The 19,177-nt window shown below is 37.6% G+C and overlaps 1 protein-coding gene across 1 annotated transcript in view; it reads right to left on the bottom strand.

The window, feature by feature from the left end:
- The window catches only part of Naaladl2 (N-acetylated alpha-linked acidic dipeptidase like 2), an 879,343-nt gene that overhangs the window by 326,935 nt on the left and 533,231 nt on the right, over positions 1-19,177 (bottom strand). Inside the window, exon 7 of the mRNA XM_035451347.1 lies at positions 11,246-11,389. Within this exon, the coding sequence (XP_035307238.1) occupies positions 11,246-11,389 (144 nt within the window). The remainder of the gene's footprint in view (positions 1-11,245; positions 11,390-19,177) is intronic.

Here is a 19,177-nt window from a genome sequence, read left to right as displayed (position 1 = left end):
GTTGGAAAAGTACAGGATCATTTCGAAAATCCTATAGTACCAGAAACTACAAAAATGTTCAAAGAAAAACAATAGGACTGAGGGAGGACACAGAATCCAGGCTGAGGTTTCATTGCTGGACAATATTTGATAACTGCAGTTTCAGGAAAAATAAAGTCTTTATTCAGTATATTTTATAAAAGAAAACACATTAAGTTTGGAAGGGAAAAACATTGGAAAGACAGGAAGAAATTGAGAGGGAGTGATTTAGAGAATTGATCTGATGAAAATACATTACATAAGTGTACAAAATTATCACAAGTTTAAAAGTTTGGAGAGTTAAAAAGAATATTTCCTGATGCGTACATTAAGTAGAATTCAACTTTTAAAAAGTCTATTAAAAAGGGTAATTGAAAGAAAATCAAGGAAGCTAGGTGAGTTATAGCATGACCCATAGTCACAGAACCTGGGAACCAGAAGTGGAGGGCCAAGTGTAGCAGAGCATCTTGGCCCACACAGTGAGCTCAAGAACAGATTCTGATAAGACCCCAGTCTTTCTCAGCCAAATGTCATCCCTGGAAACAAATGTCTGTAAGCAACACTGGCTAGACTCCACAGCTTGTATTCATGAGTGCATTCATTTATATGAGTAAGTAACAAGGATGGTTCAAGAGGAGAAGGCTGTGAATCAGAGAGGGAAGTAGGAGGGCATGTGGGGAAGGGGACAGGATAGCACTGCATTTTTTAAAAATAAAATATGGCACCGGGCATATGGCTTGGTGGTAGCTATAGTGCTTGCTTAACACACAGGAGACCAGTCAATATGCAGCACAAAAAGTAATGAATTAAAACTAAATGGCAGTGGAAATGGAAAAGCTGTTATTTTTTTTAACAACTTTCAGGGTTTTCAAAGAACTAAGAATCAAATCCAACAAATAGGCTTCAATAAATCCTGATTTAAACAATCAGTACTTTTTAGACAACCAAAAAAATCCAACTTGAAGTAAGTACTAAGTAATATTCAAGAATGCTGACTAATTTTTAACTGTTGTATATGTACTTGTGTGTGATTGCAAACTTTCATAAGAAAACTGTTAAGCTACCCAAGGAAATAGTAGTGTTATATTATAACTTATTAAATTAGGAAAATAAATCCTATCAATACTAATGTTTACAAATAAATTGCAAGCAAATTTTTTAAAAATCTCCACAATACAGTGACATTTGTATATGTAATTCAACGATGTCATCAATAATCGGATCAGAGCTGCAACAATAGTGAAGACTAATAGGTAGAAGTAATAAGAATAGTGGCAGGATGGTTACAACAGTTCAGACTTGGTCTGAGAAAGAAAAATTGAAAAAGGTGGCTTTAATGAAGAAAACAACTTAAGTCGTTGGTCCAGTGGTAGAATAAAATGGCACCATGTGTCATTTGGAAGATGTAATGAGAAAGGCACATCAATACAATTGTCAAAATTCATGTTCTGAAAGAATTAATTGAAAAGTTGCAGACAGGGCAATATGAAGACAGGAAAAGGGACAGCTATGAGCAATGCATGAGCCTGGTATGTGCTTTCTGCCATTGGGACATTATTGAGTAACTGACTCAGCTGAATTAAGCCAGTGGAGTGTGTAGCAGGATGTCAGTAGTTACAATGGCTGTGTTATTTGTTCTGGGAGGGTTCAGATGTGGGTAGCAACTCTGTAGTTTGCTTTTGAATAGCTAGGAGAAAATACTTTTGATTTATTTTCAAGCTTTCTTTCATTAATATTAATTTTATTTCAAAATAATAAAAAACTCAAAATTTGGAATGAGGACATTTTTGAGAACACTGAGCTGCTGTTTATTATTTAATACTTGCTTCATACACACTGTTGATGTCCCTAAGTTTCCAACTTCTTTTACCCAATGGTTTCTGTCTTTCATGTTGCAAAATGACAGTTTTAAAATATGACATCAGAAGTTCAAAAAATTTCAATGAGATAGAAATTTGGTTTACTCAGAAATTTTTGTATTCAAATCACATGAGTTTTGAGACATGAGAGTCCAGAGACATGAAAGAGACTGCCTCTCATTCCTTAATTTCATCAGGTTCCAAAAATTAACTCCCATTGTTGTGTATTCCAGAGACAACAATCGGTTGCATTCCTGCCATTGTTAAGGTCAACTGGTTCTAAGTGTGTCTCAGAACACCAAAAAGGTTTATTTATGGTATAACCAAAATTAGCAAATATTTTGAAAATACCTCAAAGCCATCCACAGAAATGTGAAGAATAATACTTGTTGCCAGCTTTTGTGCCCATCATAATAATTGGGCTTCTCTTGCATTCATAGACACAGTTCTTTCTAGGTTTCCTAATTTTAATCTTGCCCATTGTCTATGCTTGAGAATTTTTTTAAACATTCTTCAAAATGTCTCCTTATTTTTTAAAAAGTTTTATTTATTATGTATACAGTGTTTTGCCTGCATGTATATCTGCACACCAGAAGAGGGCAGCAGATCTTATTACAGGATCGTTGTGAGCCACCGTGTGGTTGCTGGGAATTGAACTCTGGAAGAGCAGCCAGTGCTTTTGACCTGTGAGCCATCTCTCCAGCACTGAGAATTCTTATAAGAGAGTTTAAAGTGCATTTTTTTCTTCTAATGGGGCTTTGGTGCATGTGTACGAATGCACACACGTGTTTGTTTTCAATTTTCCTACATTCTTTGGGGATTAAAGGCTGTTATAATCTCCTGTTTTCAATAATTGGTGTTCTGTAATCTTGTAACACTTTTAAAATGTCAATTATTTACACCAAACCTTTAATATTAACAATATTAACTGCTGTGCAGTGTAGCTAGTACATTTTTAAAAGGAATGTGTCTCACTCTATCTCCAGTATACACATACAAATATTCACACACACACATTCACATATATGGAGGTGTATGCATATTTCTCCTTCTGTATAATTAAAGAGACATTTTGATGAATATGAAATCAGAAAAGGAAGCAAAACTTTTTTTGGAACAGTGAAATTTGAGAAAATTGATTAATTTCCCGTATCATTCTACCAAACTTCTACAACTCACAAATCACAGGACCAATCAGAAAACTAATCTTCTGGAAAATTGCCTGATGTACACAGTTCCCATTTGTCAATCAGATCTATCATTCACTCGTTGACCATGCTAGTGATCCAGGAGAAAGCCTACTGTGGACCACATCATTCTGGCTCCCAGAACTGTTGGATTCAGTTAGGGTATAGACAATGGAAGGCTTCAATAGTGATTAGTAGGTGTGGATGTGAAAGATTAGAGGGTTAATTTTCTAACTCCTTCCTTGGCTAGTTGCCTGCTGGCCAAGACTATATATTGCTTAACCAAAAGTTACACCTTCTCTCTTACAGCTCAGAATCTTGTTATTCCTAGTAACTATGCTCACATTTCTTAGCTGTGTGGATTTAGAAATAGCAGTGTTTACTAGCCCACATTAATTGGTAGCAGCATTGTTGTATCTATTCTGTTTGGCTTTGTACTACATCTTGTACATGGTCCATTGGCTAAATGGTCATGTAGTACACATTTTAAATATTTTATTTACTTTTATAATGTCACCTTATATTCTATGTCAATTAATCTTTGTATAAACATCAACACATGTGTTTTTATTGCTAATACATGAATACACAGAGAGGAGATTTTCGTTACTGGCAATATGGTCACCTGGGAAACTGAACTAAATTTATTAAGTAAAAATAATTTACAATGATAAAATAAAATTTTAATAGGAATATTGAGAAATAGCAAACATTATGACATTATTAGTTCAAAATTTATCTGAACACAGATCAACTATATAGTGGCTCTGTCTAGAAGCTCAGAGAATTTGATGAATCCGAGACACCTTTAATGACAGCCCTGTGAGGTGTAAAGGCTCTGAACTCAGAAAGACATCTTAAAGACTGATGTTGTAATTTCATCAAGTGTCCTCTACCTCATTTTAACTTGCTGTTTTTGAGTGTACCTTTATAAAACTTTCTTATTGATGGCAAGCTGAGCTGCAAGGGTGTTATGTGAAAGGGTGATTAATGAAGTTAAGGATGGATCCCCTTTTCTCCTGTAAATGATTCATTTTAATGAAGAAAATAATGAGTCTTCCTCTAGGAAGCGGGTATTACAGAGGCTGCCTTCTTACACTCAGGAGACAACAAATATAGTTAGTTCTCATGAAGTAGAAAAGGAATGAAGGATTCCAAGGGAGAAATTACTACAGTAACTCCAAATGAGTTTAAGCTCTAATGTACTTGAGGAAAAAATATAATGATAAATCTAAACATGAAAATTAAAAATATGGTGTAAATAGAAACACCAAATTAAGCTCAGAAAAACAAAGACATAGGAATTACACTGAATGTATTGTACCAAATGCTCCAGTTCAAGTACAAAACACTGCATTTGTAATGTGAGTTATTTTCTGTATTGAGACATATTGAAACAAAAATAAAGACTTAGAAAAATTAAAAATGAAATACTATCAAAAAATAAATAAAACCACAACAAAATATCTTAGGCTAAGTAATTATCAGGCTAAACACAATTGAACTAATTTGTTGCTAGTCAGAAAGAATGCCATTTTATTCTATGAGTGGCTCTACTACTCACTAAGAGTTTGGATCGTAACACCTAAAAGGGAGCTTCAAACACATAAGGCATAAAATTAACACCATGGACAAGTCACACTCACTATGTTTTTTTTTTTTTGATAAACAAGATACAGAATATTTGCACAACCTAGAAGAGAAACTTAATCCAAATTCAATAAAATGAGTACTACCTGTAAACCACTGGATCCACATTAATTTCAAATACCTGTAGGGCATATATCAGAATCTGAACCACAAGGGAAACCTCAAAGAATTGAAATATAGAAACAAAGAATAAGCAATGCTTTCTAATGAATTTTAGAGTATTCATCCTGGTCAGAGAGATTTAATATCTTAGTGTCTAGCATCATGTAAGAACTAAAGCCTGATAGAAGGAGTTAACCATGAGCACTTCAACCTGACAGAAGCTTCCTTAACTTGTGAGGGAAGGGTCCGTATTGGGACAGTGACTTAAGATGAGAATGGGGCCTTCACAGCTTAGGCATGCAAGAATACAATATAGTTTCGAACAGCTGTGAAAATAACAGTAACAAAGAATGTTTGAAATATCAGGATGTAAAAACAAGAGCAAGGTATTTCTATTAGGTTGTAACTTTGTAAATTATAACATCTGTCCGTTGTGAAAATCAGATCATCAAAATAGATGGCATATGTTGTATTAGATTTTATCACATATATAAACTCCAAAGTTTAGTTGGAGCTTCTGTAATCTGTCAAGAGTAGAGAAATGCTTAAAGACAATAAGATAAGAATGTAAGAAAGATATAAAAATGGCAAAAATAACACTGAAATACTGGATAGTATAGCTGGAAATGATTTTACTTGAAAGTGTGCATCTCAGATTGCCTTTAGTGGCTAACAAACAAATACTTAAGCTGAATCATTTGTAACAGCTAACTGATGAAATGGAACACTGTGAACTTGAGAAGTTCAAGGCGAATGACAGTTCCGTCACCCTAGGTAAGCCCTACCTTCACTCCCCAGGAAACAGGTCTGACTCTACTGTCTGTGGACTTTGGACAATAGGTCTCACACCTGTGTTCTGTATTTCAGATCCTCCATGAACAGTCCTTCAAAGCGAATTCTGAAACTCTTTTTCCTTTTATCTACGGACTTCAGACTGGCAGCTCATGAATGCTGATCTTTAGTTTCACAGCTTACTCTCTTCTTAGCTTCCAACCTGGACTCCTAGGTGCACTGTGCAATTGGTTGGGGGAGAATTTAGAAAATTAGGTGTCACTGCTAGGAGTACAGCAGAAACTCCTAACATGTAGCCTTTATTTCTGGCCAGACATGTCTTTACTAATGTAACCTAGCACATTGATTCTATCCATATGTATGCCATGTAGAGCAGTGTACACAAATACATTGATTTTTCCTATATGTATGTTGTATAGAGCTGTGTACACAAGCACACTGATTCTACCCATATGTATGCCATGTAGAGCACTGTACACAGCACATTGACTTTATCAGTATGTATGATATATGGAGTTATATAAACAAACAAAATGATTATCCATTTTTCCTGCATATTTTATTTCATACTGATGACTATAAGTAAGTAACATAAGGTATGGATAAGAGCTCCTCACAGACTATGTGTGTCTATTCTTTGGAAATGTATTGGAAGACAATAGAAGTTGCAGGAAGTGAGTTTAGTAGCAGCAAGGTTGATAGAAAGAGAATCATGGTTGGAAGAAAGAGAGCCACTTCCAGGCTTCCTCTTCCTTCTGCTTTCATAAGCAACTGTCTCAGAAGGATTCCTCAATGATTTGTCATCACAGAACTAATGTAACAGGGCAAACTGCCATCAACTAAACTTTATCACTGTTAGCAAAATAAAACAATCCTACTTTGTGTCAAATATTTCCGTTTTAATGTCAGAAAAGTGATTAGCACACCAACCTTACTGCAAAATGCATTTGTAACTTTTCTTATTTAAAAAAAAATAGCCTACTTACATTATTTTCCTTTGTATGGTCAAAAAATTTAGTGACTTATGTTACTAACATATGGAGTTCATGTCAGTCTATCAGTTCTATAAGAACACAATGTTTCAAAACACATGTATATATAGATGATAGCTAACAAATTTTAATGATATATACAGAGTCTCCTTGATTTTCCTCTCCTGGGGCAATGTTGAGGCTAATACTATTAGACAGTTCCATTAGCTTCATATGTAGTAACAAAAATACACTTATTGATCCAACTGAATGAACATTAATTGTAAATAACTATGTTTTGAATAGTTAAATTGAGCTACTTAAGAACTTTTTGCATAATCACAATTTGTAACAACATATTAGATATATTGCAAAATATCTGCTAAAGAAATATAAATGAATTCTTTCAAGTAGACAATAACAAATTAAAAGGATAGCTATTTACAACACATTTGAAAATTGTAAAAAGCATAAATGATGTAATGAATTAAATGTTGCTATATTATTTTCGTGAAGTTAATTTTCAACAGAGAATTTACAAAATTATGAATAAGGAAATCGGGGCTACATCACTGTTAAATTTGTGAGGTTTTTTATAGTTAAAAGAATTTATTTTAGCCAACAAAAAATTAATATTCAGGAATGCCTGATCTGTTGAATATGGACCCTTTGAGTAAGTATTCAAGAATGATGGTGATGAGTCTTGTAGAAAATTGGAAAAACCTGCATACTGTTCTATAACCTGTCAGACTGGGGTAACAGCAACCAAAAAATGGAATACCCACACAATAGAAAACACCCACACACCCATACCAAGAAACACCACAATCATCGTAACTCCAGATGCCTAGATCCCATTGCCAAAACATAAGCATGAACAACCAATATACCTCTTCTAAAACCTAGCACCCTTATTTTAATATGCCCTGAAAGAACTTATTTCAATTAAACATAAGAAAAGTACTCAAAATATCAATTTTGTATATGTTCAAGGACCTTAAAGAGAACATGAAAAAATGTCTTAATGAAGACTATGAAAGCACAAATAGTTAATTGAAATAATGGAATAATTTATGGTATGAGGTCTTCATTTTGAGTTTATTTCTGTTTGATTTTTGTTTAGTGATTCTATTTGTTCACTGGATTTGTGTTTTACATAGTTTACTTATGCACAAAAATTGTTTTCAATGGTGAGTTTGATACAGTATAGAACAAATATTACTCCTTTAAATATTAAAATATTCAAGTTTATCAAATTTCCTCCTTTAAACCTGATGTATGTATATTTTCTACATAAGTTATACTAATCTGTTTTATAGTTTGTCACTTCAATATTTTCACTGCATTTACAAATATTAAACATGATCTCAAATTAATATCTGATCCTGAGATTTCTATGTTCCTACTGAATCTCAAGTGACAAGACTGAGAACATACTAGATTAGTAGACAGACTCTCCAAAGAAAGAACAAATAAAGCAAATCCAGTATATCTCATCATTTGATCAATCTACTTTGTTTTTGTTTAGGCAAAGACAGTTCTTCTGGCTCTTTGGAGTGCTTATTGGATGAGTTTCCACAGGATGCCTTGACTTCTTCCTTATGCATCCTGAATATTCCATTTTACAACTTTTATTGTATATGTACCAATTAGATAGCTTTTGGTTATAAGTAACTGAGAAACAAACACAAATGTATTAGATTCTAAATGAAATATATTTACTTGCATATATGGCCAGTTCAATGAATTTAACTTTAGGTATGACAGCTTTACCTAGTAGTTAAGAGTCATTCTGTCTATTTTGACCATTTGCTCTTAACCTCCATCTCTATCTTTCTCCTTTACTCAGCTAACTCGACTCACCATTGGCTCCATTAACCATCACTATAAACTAACATAGTCCCAGAGATGAAGCAGAATCCAGAGTTACCTGCCTTTTCATTTTCTTCTGGTGTTAAAATGGGTCCTTGCTCAAAAAAAGTTCAGAAAATGAATAAGTCTTGGTTTTGTTGGACTTGGATATGCTTTATAAGATGGAATAGTGATGGGGGATGTCCTTCTGTATATATGTTTCTTTTATTGGTTGATGAATAAAACACTGTTTGGCCAATAGCCACTAGAAGAGGAAGATAGTTGGGGCTAGGAGACAGGAGAATTCTGGGAAAGGAAGGCAAAGAGAAAGAGGAAGAGTCTCCATGTATCTGCCAAAGGAGAAACAGGTCTGCACATTCTCCAGTAAGCTGAGACCATGTGGAAATATTTATATTTATAGAAATAGGTTAATAATTAAGGCTGAGTTAGCCAATAAGAAGCCCAAGTCATTGGACAAAAGTTTTATAAATAATATAGCTTATTTGGGGCTGAAGTGGCATCAACACCTGGTGGGACAAGAAAACTCCAGCAACAAATAGAATAATAGGTTGGAGCAAATCAGGCCCATCTATAGAGTTTATAGAACAACCCTCAAACATACGCACCATTCATTGTTGTAAAATGTTACAAATAGCAAAAAAAAAATATGAAGGGTAAAGATAATAATAAAACATCTATAGTGGAGAAACTTGACTATATTCCCTAGATTTTAGGGAATCCTGATTCATTGTAATAACAAGTTAATAAAATAAATGCTTAATGTGCACATACACTTTCCTATTTTTCAACTTTGATCAATTAAGATATTCTAACTTCAGTTCAACACTATGCTTGCAAAACTCAATAACAGGGAAAAATCCAACTGTAATGTGTTTTACATTATTTTTTTAATTTATAAACTAGTGGTGTGGCTGTTAGTCAAGGTAAAGAACCCTCTTGGTATTTCTATGTTGTATCTTTACCCATACATCAACATGAGCAATTAATAAAATTTTAAGAGTATATCATACACGCAATAGTTAATTATCTTGAATGAGACATAAGTAGTTCTATGAAGAACTTTGGTGTGAAGTGTCATTATCCTCTGTTTACTATGAATTTAAATTTAAGCACACAAGCACTCAGTGTTCTCATTTACTATTATATATTACTATTACTATTATATTTATAAATATAAATATAATAATCTGTTTTGTGAAAAATGAAAGGATCACAAAACACCATATTCTTCTCTAAATTTAAGCACATTTGAGTTTTTTGAAGACACAATAATAAAACTTACTTCATGAGATGAACTTTATATGATACATTTCCTTAGTAGATCTTTCATGTTACTTCTTTAACACTGGAATTATAAAGATTCAGTACTCAATCTCTAATTTCCTTCCAAGCTTTATATATGCTGTGTGTAACTTCATGTTACAAGTGTAGCTAGAGGGCATTGTTTCATGGTGTTAAGACATGTTGGGAAGGCAACTGATATCACCATTTGATAAGAGGCTTACTATTATATACAGCAGTTTGGGGTTTATAAATGTGCTGGGGTGTATATCCACCTTTGTTTCTCACAAATGTGTGGCTTTCTATGTTTCTGTAAATGCAAACAAGTGAACAAGTGCCCTTGTTCACTGCAGAAGTGAGATGAGAGATTATAATGTTATCACAGGAAATGCCAGTTCCTAAAAGGTGGATAGTTGCTGAAATGCATAAAAGGCTCTACTCATCACCGAATTAACAAATTCAGGGCAGCAGAGACGCTCATCAGGAGAAACGCCTGACCACAAGCTGATGAAATTAATCCTAGTACCCACCCACTGGAAGAAGTTAAGTGACACCCAAAGTTTATCTTCTCTTATCCACATATATGCTGTGGCATATGTGAGAGCTCACAAACACACACACACACACACACACACACACACACACACACACACACACTGAAAAGTACATGTCTCTAACATCCAGCAATCTTGACTTTGGCAATGCCTTCTTCAAAACATATTTTAATGCTTTTGCTCTTTGGAGAAAAAGAGATGATGTAACACACTAATGGAATAGAGCCCCCAATCTGGACACACAAACCTGAAGGGCTGAAGTCTTAGTTCACAGTAGCCAGACACCTTTAACAACATGTAAACACCATCTCTTCTTCAGAACTTTAATGATGAAGTTGAAGGCAGAAAAAAAGAGGCAGCCTATGGTGTTCATCCCACCACAGGTAGATTAACTGCTTCAGTTTTATCCTGCAAAGTCCAACAGGGCCTGACAAACTGCTCCACAGAAGGAGAAGCATCTCCCAGGCAATGATGCATATAGACAGAGGGATTTTTTAGTCAATTGAAGGAATTAGACTTTAATGCTTTATACTAAAAGACTTCATACCCCAGATAGCTGCTGGTATTCATTGACTCTTGGCAGGAAGTGAGACTTCCAGAGAGCTTCTGCTACCCACTGAACCCTGGCGAGCAGCGAGCCTTCCAGAGCTGAACCTGTGAAGCCATGCTAAGCAGATTTCCATGCATGTAAAAATGCTGTTTTGTGAAGCTCCTTTTCTTTGGAACAATCTAAACTCCCCTCTTTCTCTTTTAAAAACCCATCCCAGCTTCATTAATCTCTTACATTTTAATCATAATAACCTTTCAAACTCATCACAATAGGAACACAGAATGGGACAGATGCCCGCCTATCAAAAGTCAGTAGTTTTTTACAGACCTTTCAATTTAAGAGATTTACACAAAAAATGACCAAAGTTCTTAAAATATTCAGCAGATGTAAAGAAGCACAATTACTTTACCATTATATGGGAGTTCTAGAGGGCTACAGGCATCATTATCCATTCTCAGTTTCCGCAAACCAATGAGTTTTTGAGCGAAGGACGCAGAGATGGGCTGCACTAACAGGGAGGTGAGGTTTGGTCGGCTCTGTCTAAAGCTTCCCTCTGTATGAAAAAGAGAAAAGACCCAAATCCTTAGCAAACAGAAACTGAAAACAATCATAGACACTTTATTTGTGATCAAGTGTATGAATTTTCAATAGTTAGTCTATATTTGTTTGTTTATTTACTCATATTCAATTACTTAAAATGATTCGAAACACTATAAAATTATTTAGTCCAAATAACATTATATCTCTCCATCAACAACATACACAGGCATTTACCACCAGTTCTACCTCTAGGACTCACTAAAATAACGAGAAACGATTGGAGACACAGAAGTGAATGGGAGCCAAGACAGCAGAGCAGGGCTGGACTCTAGGAGCTGAAAGGTAGTTAGTCAGGTAGTAAAATAGGGAGTGGATCCCAGAGAATGGAAGTGAAGTTATGGTGAGGAGACTGGGAAGTGATGTGGTGTATATCTCAGAATTCAGAAGGCCCAGGAACTGGCAGTTCCTGCAACCTTCAACAGGTTCAAGAAGGGCAAGCCTCTGAAATGCCACGTGTCTATACTTTTAATAAAATGCAGATCAAACAAAACTGCAAGACAAAATGATTATGTACCCGCATACTCAGAGAACAGTGGAGGAGACAATGAAGCAAATGTGCTCAAGCAAACAAGAAAATACTTGGCAAAACTATTTCATTGCCTGAGAAAAGGAAATTTACACTTGAATGCCGACAGTTACATTTTAGAATGCAGTATCATAATTTTCAGAACTTTTATTAGGGAAATGATTCCTGGAGGTTTACTTGGAATTTAATTTGATATATCTGCAGGTGGTGTAGGGCCTGCATGATCCTGGTAACCAGGTTCCAGGAGGCAAATTATACATGAGAAAATATGTTTGTGAACCACTTTTTTTAATTCATCATGTGGATAACCACAAGACATAATATTATACTTTGCTTAAGGCTATGGCTGTCATGGAAACTGTGGTTTTGAGTTTTGCTGCAGAAGCACAAGGCTGGTCTTGCATGTCTGTTACTATGTGTGATAGAGAATTTTGACCACAATGTGCTTCATTGCTCCTTGACAGTTTCATGTCAAAGACCATTGCAAGACATAATTTGCAGAGGACAGAGTAAAGTGACAAATAAGACTGATAGTTGAAAAAGCAGGAAGAATTTTGATATGGCAGCAACATAGGACAAATGAAATGTGGGGCCTTTCAGAAAGGACAGTTGGGGACTGCACCGGTCATATGCTCACAAGCCAGGACATGCATGATTCACAGACACAATGTTAGGAATTGTGTGTCCTGTTGGGTTAATATGACAGTGATATTCAGGTTTCAGGAAGTTGCTCTTAGCCAATACTGATCAGTCCTCTTCTGCTCCAGCCTGTACATTAGGCTAAGACAGTTCTCATAGCCAAATACAGATCATACCTGTGTGGCTATAGCATCTTTAAACATAGTAATATTTGATTTTTTGAAAGCTTTACACTTTATGTAACATATGTTGATAACATCCATCCATCACTACCTCCCTGAACCTTCCTTTACCCCCAGTCTTTTAATTTTTACTATATACCTAGTGAAATTTTTCTTTTTTCCTTGCAAGTTTTCAAATGTGTTTTTTGTTGAATATATATATATATATATATATATATATATATATATATATATATCACATTATGCATATACTCACTTCATCCTCTTTTTTTTTGTCCCTCCTACTTCCACCTTGATTTGTGAGACGATGTCTGTTTTTTCCCATTTTTTTATTTGAATTAGAAACAAGATTATTTAACATGTCAATCCCAGGTCCCTCTCCTTCCCCTCCTCCCCTGCCACCCCCCCCACTAAAACCCTACAAATCCCATACCCTTTCTGCTCCCCAGGGAGGGTGATGCCTTCCATAGTGGGTCTTCAGAGTCTGTCATCCTTTCAGATAGGACCTAGGCCCCCCCCCTGTGTGTCTTGGCTCAGGGAGTATCCCTCTATGTGGAATGGGCTCCCAAAGTCCATACCTAAACTAGGGATAAGTACTGATCTACTACAAGAGGCCCCAAGAATTTCTGAGGTCTCCTCATTGACACCCACGTTCATGGATCTGGATTAGTCTCATGCTGCTTTCCCAGCTATCAGTCTGTGGACCAACAGTTCCTCCTTGTTCAGGTCAGCTGCTTCTGTGGTCTTCACCATCATGGTCTGGACCCCTTTGCTCATGTCTCCTCCTTCTCTGCAACTAGATTCCAGTTCAGTTCATTGTTTTGCTGTGGCTGTCTGCTTCTACTTCCACCAGCTGCTGCATGAAGGCTATAGGACAGCATATGAGACAGTCATCCATCTCATTATCAGGGGAGGGCATTTATGGTAGCCTCTCCTCTGTTGCTTAGATTGTTAGTTGGTGTCATCTTTGTAGATCTCCAAACATTTCCCTAGTGCCTGATTTCTCTTTAAACCTACAATGTCTCCCCTATTATGGTATCTCTTTTCTTGCTTTCCTCTATTCTTCCCCCAACTCAACCTTCCTGCTTCCTCATGTCCTCCTCATCCCTCCTTTTCTCCCCTTCTCATTCTCCAAGCTCCCTCTCCCCTCCCCACATGCTCCCAATTTGCTCAGGAGATCTGAGACAATGTCTCTTAATAGCCTGTAATATTCCAAGCAGACATAGCTTGGCAGCAAGAGAGCCTCAGGGGTCCCACTCCTTACATCACAATCATCCTGGACTTCATCCAACTTTTTATATGCATTCTCACCTTTCAGCTCACTCCCTCTTACTTACAAGGTAAATGCTGCCTTATAACCCTGACAATGTGAAATCTGTGATTGAAAATTTGTCATGGATATCAGGAATTGCTATATTTTCAATAACAAATAAAACTTCTTAAGGTTATGAATGATGTCATGACTACCACATGCAAAATAATCTTAATCAACCTTGGGTTGCCAACATTCACACATCATCTGACAACACCAAGTTAGTCCCTTTGTGTATTCTGTTATCTACCTATACTGTGAATTGATTTAAGCCATTAATTCCTTAATTCAACAAAACCCATTCTGAGGTCATCACACATGTCTAAGGCACTAGCTTTCTGCAAAGTCCAACTGAAAGCCACTTCCTACAGCAAGTTTCTATTGATAAATATCCCAGCTCTAACTCTTCACTATTTTGGTCTGTTTTCAGCTTCTAGTTAATATAATCACTAAATGAAATTACTACCCTTTACCTGTTAAATTATGACACATGGTGCCAAGCATATTGTCAAGGGATCAAGAATTGAGAAAGACAAATGATTTAAGATTTGTTTGAAAATATTGTCTTTCTGGTTCTCAGCATGCCTACAAATGGAGCAGGGGCACAATTAAAGTGTGTGTGTTTCCACTCCACTTTGATTAAGCTTTATTGATAGCAAGCTGTTACCTCCCAAGCAGACACACTAAATATATTTCAAAAGCCCATTTGTTCCCATTAACTCACCGGTTAATCATGTTCTAAAGCAATTATTGGTAGATGAAAGCATTTCAATAAATAAATCATATTTAAATATATATATATATCAGCTAATAAAAGTCAATACTCAACTTCTCTTTTTCTCTGAGATGCTCTATTAAACACATAAAAACAATGGATTTAAAAGTTATCTATGAATGAACCTTAAACCCAAAATTGATCATTCCTAAGTCTTTGATGGTTTTTGTGCTGCATGACAATAGGCTTGCATTAGTTTGGAAATATCCTAAGTAATTGGTTCATTACTTTTTCACTTTCACTTTAATGGAAATCTGACAAACAGTTCACTTCTGAGAGCAGCTACTAAAAGCAGGGCTTTGCAGGACACTAAGACTAAATTATATTCATAAGCTATATTTAAAAATCTGTATTATTAAAGAACTAGAATTTCATTGTCTTATATATTAAGCACTTTTGAATGCGACTAAACATGTATACCAGTTAATTTAGTTATATTTTAAAGTACATTTATGAACTATAGGAATCCATTATACATCACACAAAATTAAGTGGGTTATGTGTAGAGATACAGCAAGTATTAGGTAAGAAAATACATGGCAAAGCACTGAGTACATTTTGTGGTACTGGCTTCTGTTTTCTGACCTGCATTGTCTACATTCAATAATCATTGACATCAGCCTGTAGTAGAGCTGATGGCCAACTGCCTTTATTTTCTGTATCTGTTATTATCTAAAGAGGAAGAAAAATAAATAAAGGGTTCCTTTATTAGTAATTCCACCTGTGGCAGATGCCACATGCATATAAAATGAGAGTTTGAATAGACAAGATACTAAGTTTCACTCTGTCTTGACTCTTAGTTAGAGTGCAGCAAGTATGCAATTTTATTATGATAATATTGTTATTCTGGAACTGGGGAGATGGCTCAGTGCTTAAGAGCATATCCTGCTGTCAAAGAGAACCTGAATTCAGGTCCTAGGACTCACATAGAACACTTCACAACCACCAGTAAGAAGTTCTCAGAGAATCTGACACCTTCTCTTTGGTTTTGCGGGTACTTGCTCTTAAAGGAGCACAAACCCACACACAGACATACATAAACACACAATCCTAAATTTGTTAATAAAAATAAATATTTTAGAAGGTTATCAACCCATACAAATTGCTTTGCTTAAACCACCAATGTCTTTGATATGTTGATTTACTGAAGAAAAGGCTCATTACATCAGACAGTGAAGCCTGAAGACTGCAGTATGAAATGAAAGAAATGAAGTTAAAATTGCTATGTAACTGTGTGTGTATCTAGTTCAATTACATCTTTTGAAACTGTTAATGTCTACTTCAATTACATCAGATTATAGATACAAAGGAAACATTGGTGTCAATGTTCTCTGTTTCTGTCTCTGTCTCTGTCTCTGTTTCTCTCTCTCTCTCTCTCTCTCTCTCTCTCTCTCTCTCTCTCTCTCTGTGTGTGTGTGTGTGTGTGTGTGTGTGTAGTGGTATGATGTTTTTTACTCTTTTGACTTTTCTAGGGGCCCACCACCTAGCTTACCAGTAAATCCTACACAGAATCTTATTATTACTTATGAATGCCCTGCCTTAGCTTAGTTTGATGCTAGCCAGCCCTTCTTAACTTATATTATCCCATCTATCTTTTGCCTCTGGGCATTTACTCCATGACTGGCTGTTTTGCTAGGTGGCTGTCCCTGATGTCCTCTTGCTCTTACCACTTTTCCTCAGTTCTCCTTATATTTATGCTCTCTGCCTTCCAAACATGTATATTCTTACTCCTGCCTTGCTATTGGCCATTCAGCTCTCTATTAGGACCACCAGGTGTTTTAGACAGGCACAGAATCACAGCTTCACATAGTTAAACAAGTGATGCATAGACAAAAGTCATATCCCTTAATATAATATTCTAACACATCTGTGTATTTGTGTTTGAAAGAGAAAGTGAAAGTGTGGGGTAAGACTTAAATCTGACACAAATATCAACACATACAACAAAAGCTAATTATTCAAACAGAAATATCAGACTCTGAGGGTCTCAACATGAGGTACTGAGAGAGTCTAAGATAAGACCTGTGTTGGTTAAATAAAAGACAGGACCCATATGGGTTAACAGGTTCTGCAATTGAGAAGACTATGTGACTCCTTCATCTGTTTCATCTAACTGACCCTTCATATCTCTGTCCTTCCATCACTCTCCATCCTTTTCTCTCATGGTCCTCCACTTCAAAGCCACTGGACAAGCACAACCACATGACCCAGGCACCAGTCACAAATTAAGAACATCATGTCCTACCCTCCAGTATCTATTATCTGACAAAATCACTAATGTGGAATATGCCACATCAGACAGAAATTGACTTAATTTGGTATGTAGTTTTGTATTTTTCCACAGTACAATTTACATAATTTTAACAGGAACAAAAATATAAAAAGTGGGACAATGAAGATGAGCACTACCTTTGCTCCTTTCCTCACATTAATGAAAAGACACTAAAGTAATCAAATAAAAGAAATGGTTAGAGACACGCCCAGGCAGGGTGGAGCTTCCTGAATCTGGCTTGGTTCAGGACACTCTTCCTTCCCTTTCCGGACTCACCGCAGACCAGGTGAGCCACCCCCTGCTTTTACCCAATTCTTGTCCTAAGCGCCACCCACCCAGATCCCTCCAGGCTCGTCCCTGCTTGAAACAGACACGCCCAGGCAGGGTGGAGCTTCCTGAATCTGGCTTGGTTCAGGACACTCTTCCTTCCCTTTCCGTGGACTCACCGCAGACCAGGTGAGCCACCCCCTGCTTTTACCCAATTCTTGTCCTAAGCGCCACCCACCCAGATCCCTCCAGGCTCGTCCCTGCTTGAAACAGACACGCCCAGGCAGGGTGGAGCTTCCTGAATCTGGCTTGGTTCAGGACACTCTTCCTTCCCTTTCTGGACTCACCGCAGACCAGGTGAGCCACCCCCTGCTTTTACCCAATTCTTGTCCTAAGCGCCACCCACCCAGATCCCTCCAGGCTCGTCCCTGCTTGAAACAGACACGCCCAGGCAGGGTGGAGCTTCCTGAATCTGGCTTGGTTCAGGACACTCTTCCTTCCCTTTCCGTGGACTCACCGCAGACCAGGTGAGCCACCCCCTGCTTTTACCCAATTCTTGTCCTAAGCGCCACCCACCCAGATCCCTCCAGGCTCGTCCCTGCTTGAAACAGACACGCCCAGGCAGGGTGGAGCTTCCTGAATCTGGCTTGGTTCAGGACACTCTTCCTTCCCTTTCCGTGGACTCACCGCAGACCAGGTGAGCCACCCCCTGCTTTTACCCAATTCTTGTCCTAAGCGCCACCCACCCAGATCCCTCCAGGCTCGTCCCTGCTTGAAACAGACACGCCCAGGCAGGGTGGAGCTTCCTGAATCTGGCTTGGTTCAGGACACTCTTCCTTCCCTTTCCGTGGACTCACCGCAGACCAGGTGAGCCACCCCCTGCTTTTACCCAATTCTTGTCCTAAGCGCCACCCACCCAGATCCCTCCAGGCTCGTCCCTGCTTGAAACAGACACGCCCAGGCAGGGTGGAGCTTCCTGAATCTGGCTTGGTTCAGGACACTCTTCCTTCCCTTTCCGGACTCACCGCAGACCAGGTGAGCCACCCCCTGCTTTTACCCAATTCTTGTCCTAAGCGCCACCCACCCAGATCCCTCCAGGCTCATCCCTGCTTGAAACAGACACGCCCAGGCAGGGTGGAGCTTCCTGAATCTGGCTTGGTTCAGGACACTCTTCCTTCCCTTTCCGTGGACTCACCGCAGACCAGGTGAGCCACCCCCTGCTTTTACCCAATTCTTGTCCTAAGCGCCATCCACCCAGATCCCTCCAGGCTCGTCCCTGCTTGAAACAGACACGTCCAGGAAGGGAGGAGCTCCCCGAAACTGGGTACAGGCCACTCTTCATTCCATTCCCGGCGACCGATCCACCAAGAGGCCTAACGCCATCAGAGTGAGGAGGCTACGAGGAGAGGCAAAACCATCCAGAGCTCCGGACATTGAATTCCTGGCCCACACACACTACAGAGTAACAAGAGGAGATAGAGAGATCCTACCTGCACTCACTGGAAAAAGATATGGGAAGAAGACAGAATAAGAACCCGCTCAACAACAGAAAGACCAATATGACACCACCAGAATCTAGGGACTCCACTCCAGCAAGATCTGAAAAGCCCAACACAGTGCATGAAGAAGAGATGGACCTCAAAAATTATCTGAGCAAGATGATAGAGACCTTCAAAGAGGAAACAAGAAAATCCCTTAAAGAAATAGAAGAAAAAGTAAGCAAAAAATTACACGATATGGAGGAAAAGACAAACCAAAATATTCAAGA

Source organism: Cricetulus griseus (assembly GCF_003668045.3).
Source record: "Cricetulus griseus strain 17A/GY chromosome 1 unlocalized genomic scaffold, alternate assembly CriGri-PICRH-1.0 chr1_0, whole genome shotgun sequence".
NCBI classification, from domain to species: domain Eukaryota; kingdom Metazoa; phylum Chordata; class Mammalia; order Rodentia; family Cricetidae; genus Cricetulus; species Cricetulus griseus.
Note: the sequence above shows the minus strand (reverse complement) of the source record. Positions and strands in the feature narration are given on the sequence as shown.